Source organism: Verticillium dahliae, genomic scaffold (assembly GCF_000150675.1).
Source record: "Verticillium dahliae VdLs.17 supercont1.24 genomic scaffold, whole genome shotgun sequence".
Classification (NCBI taxonomy): domain Eukaryota; kingdom Fungi; phylum Ascomycota; class Sordariomycetes; order Glomerellales; family Plectosphaerellaceae; genus Verticillium; species Verticillium dahliae.
In genome coordinates, this window is record NW_009276937.1 from 462,584 (window position 1) to 464,925 (window position 2,342).

Here is a 2,342-nt window from a genome sequence, read left to right on the forward strand (position 1 = left end):
CAAAAAAAAAAAAGAAAAAAAAAAAATAATAAAAACACCAAAAAAGTAAGTGTTATTGCTTTCAAAGAGACGTTTGGTATTAAAAAAACAATACCCCCCCCCCCCCCCCCCCCTCGTCGTTTTCCAGGTTTCTCTTCTCACCCTCAACTCCACACACTCTTTTCTGTCCTCGTTGACCGTGCTCGCTGCTCGACTCTGCTCCCTCACCCTCCCTGATCGTTTCACTGCATTCTTTTTTTTTTATTATTATTATTGGGCCGCTGGCTCCCATCGTTCCTTGCGAACATTCACGATCTTTTACACGCCCACGCGCACACCTTTTTGCTCATCTCGACCGAGTCGACCTTTATGCTACTTCTCTCAATGTCATAGCATTACCACACGTCGACACACGACACACAACGTTCCTTCTAGCGCGCCACGCGACGCAGCACATCGCACATCATCACGCTCGTTACCAATCTCCCCTCCAGAGGATCGACGACCAGACACGACGATCGCAAGTCCCGACATCCAACAGCCCACCACGATGAAGCTGTTGCAGCAGTGGCAGGCTGCTGCCCTCCTTCTCTGGGTCTCCCAGGGCGAGGCCCAGGCCCACGGTCACGGCGCCCACCAACGCGCCCACGCTGTCCGTCGCCTCAACCACTCTCACAACCACAACCTCGCCGAGAACCAGATCCTCGGTCGCAGCAGCATCGTTCGACGGAATTCCCAGGGCAAGGCCCTCTGCTCTCTGCCGAGCCATCCTGATCTCGTCAAGGTCCCCGGCGCTAAGAACAGTGGCTTCGCCATGAGCCCCGACCAGGAATGTGTCGAAGGCAGCTACTGCCCCATTGCCTGCAAGTCGGGCAAGGTCATGGCCCAGTGGGAGCCCGGCTCCTCCTTCACCTATCCCTCTTCCATGGTATGTTGCTCATGGGGCGTTTTTTTCTTCTCTCCGTGTGTGTTTCGTCTTCTCCCGCCCCTCGCTGTGGAATGAAGGCAGCACCCATGCTCACAACGTCATGACAGAACGGCGGATTGTACTGCGGCTCCAACGGCGAGCCCGAGAAGCCCTTTGAGGACTCGCCTTACTGCGTCGACGGAGCTGGCACCATCACGGCTGTCAACGAGTGCGGCAAGCCGCTCTCCTTCTGCCAGACCATCCTCCCTGGCAACGAGGCCATGCTGAGTCCCACCGTTGTCGACAAGTCAGCCACCCTCGCCGTGCCTGACCCGAGCTACTGGTGCTCCACAAGCGCGCAGTGAGTGACACGTGCCACCCCATTCCTCTCATGGGATGCCATGACTGACACGTGGACCAGCTTCTATGTCAACCCGCCTGGCGTCCAAGAAGAGGGCTGCATCTGGGGGGACGAATCCAAGAACATTGGCAACTGGGCCACCTACGTCGCTGGCGCCAACCAGGATGCCAAGGGTCAGACCTTTGTCACCCTCGGGTACAACCCCAAATGGGAAGAAACAAACATGAAGAACACCATGCCTAGCTACGCCGTTAAGATTGAGTGTCCCGATGGTGGCTGCAACGGCACGCCCTGCTCCATCGACCCCTCCCAGAGTGGCTCAGGGGAGGTCACCAGCAACAACGCTGGCACCGGCGCCGGCGGCTCTCAGTTCTGCGTCGTCACCGTACCCAAGGGTTCCAAGGCCAACATTGTCGTCTACCCCATCGGCGGATCTGGTGGGGACAGTGACGACGACGACGAAGACGACGAAAAGGACGATGACAAGGACGATGAGGATGACAAGGACGATGAGGATGACAAGGACGACGACAAGGAGGAAGAGAAGAAGAAGGAGCCTGAGACCACACCTGTGCCTACTCCGACCCCCACACCTACCCCGACGCCGACGCCCACACCGACACCGACTCCCACTCCAGAGCCTACGACCGAGGAGCTCACTACGTCGAGCCTCATCAAGGAAACCTCTTCCGAGAGGGAAATCGAGACGTCTTCCGAAGTGCCCCGCCCCTCGATCAACCCCGGTATTTTCCACGAGAACGAAGACAACTCCACGTCGTCCCTCTCCTCGTCGTGGTCCGAGTCTTCGGCTCCCGTGAGCCTCGCCACCAGCCGCGTCGACGTGGCCCCTGCGCCTGAAACGCAGCAGGCCAAGCCCACCAAATCCGACGAGAACGAAGGTGCTCGACGCGGTAGCAGTGCCGCTGCCGGTCTCATCGTCGCCATTGTCGCCGTCGGCCTACTCTACTGATTGCCAATTCGTCATGACTCTTGATTCTTCTTACCTCCATCTGTCGAGGCCATTTTATTTTTGCATCTAGGTCCGACTCACCCCTCTGTGGTTCACGTGCCGGTCTACTTCACGTGGCATCTATC

The 2,342-nt window shown here is 57.6% G+C and overlaps 1 protein-coding gene across 1 annotated transcript; it reads left to right on the forward strand.

The window, feature by feature from the left end:
- Window positions 1-529: 529 nt before the first annotated feature.
- VDAG_09020 (UTH1 protein) lies at window positions 530-2,105 on the forward strand (the record flags this gene model as incomplete). Its single annotated transcript, XM_009656823.1, has 4 exons — window positions 530-907; window positions 1,015-1,247; window positions 1,308-1,990; window positions 2,050-2,105. 4 exons carry the CDS (start codon window positions 530-532, stop codon window positions 2,103-2,105), a joined length of 1,350 nt encoding a protein of 449 aa, XP_009655118.1.
- Window positions 2,106-2,342: the final 237 nt, after the last annotated feature.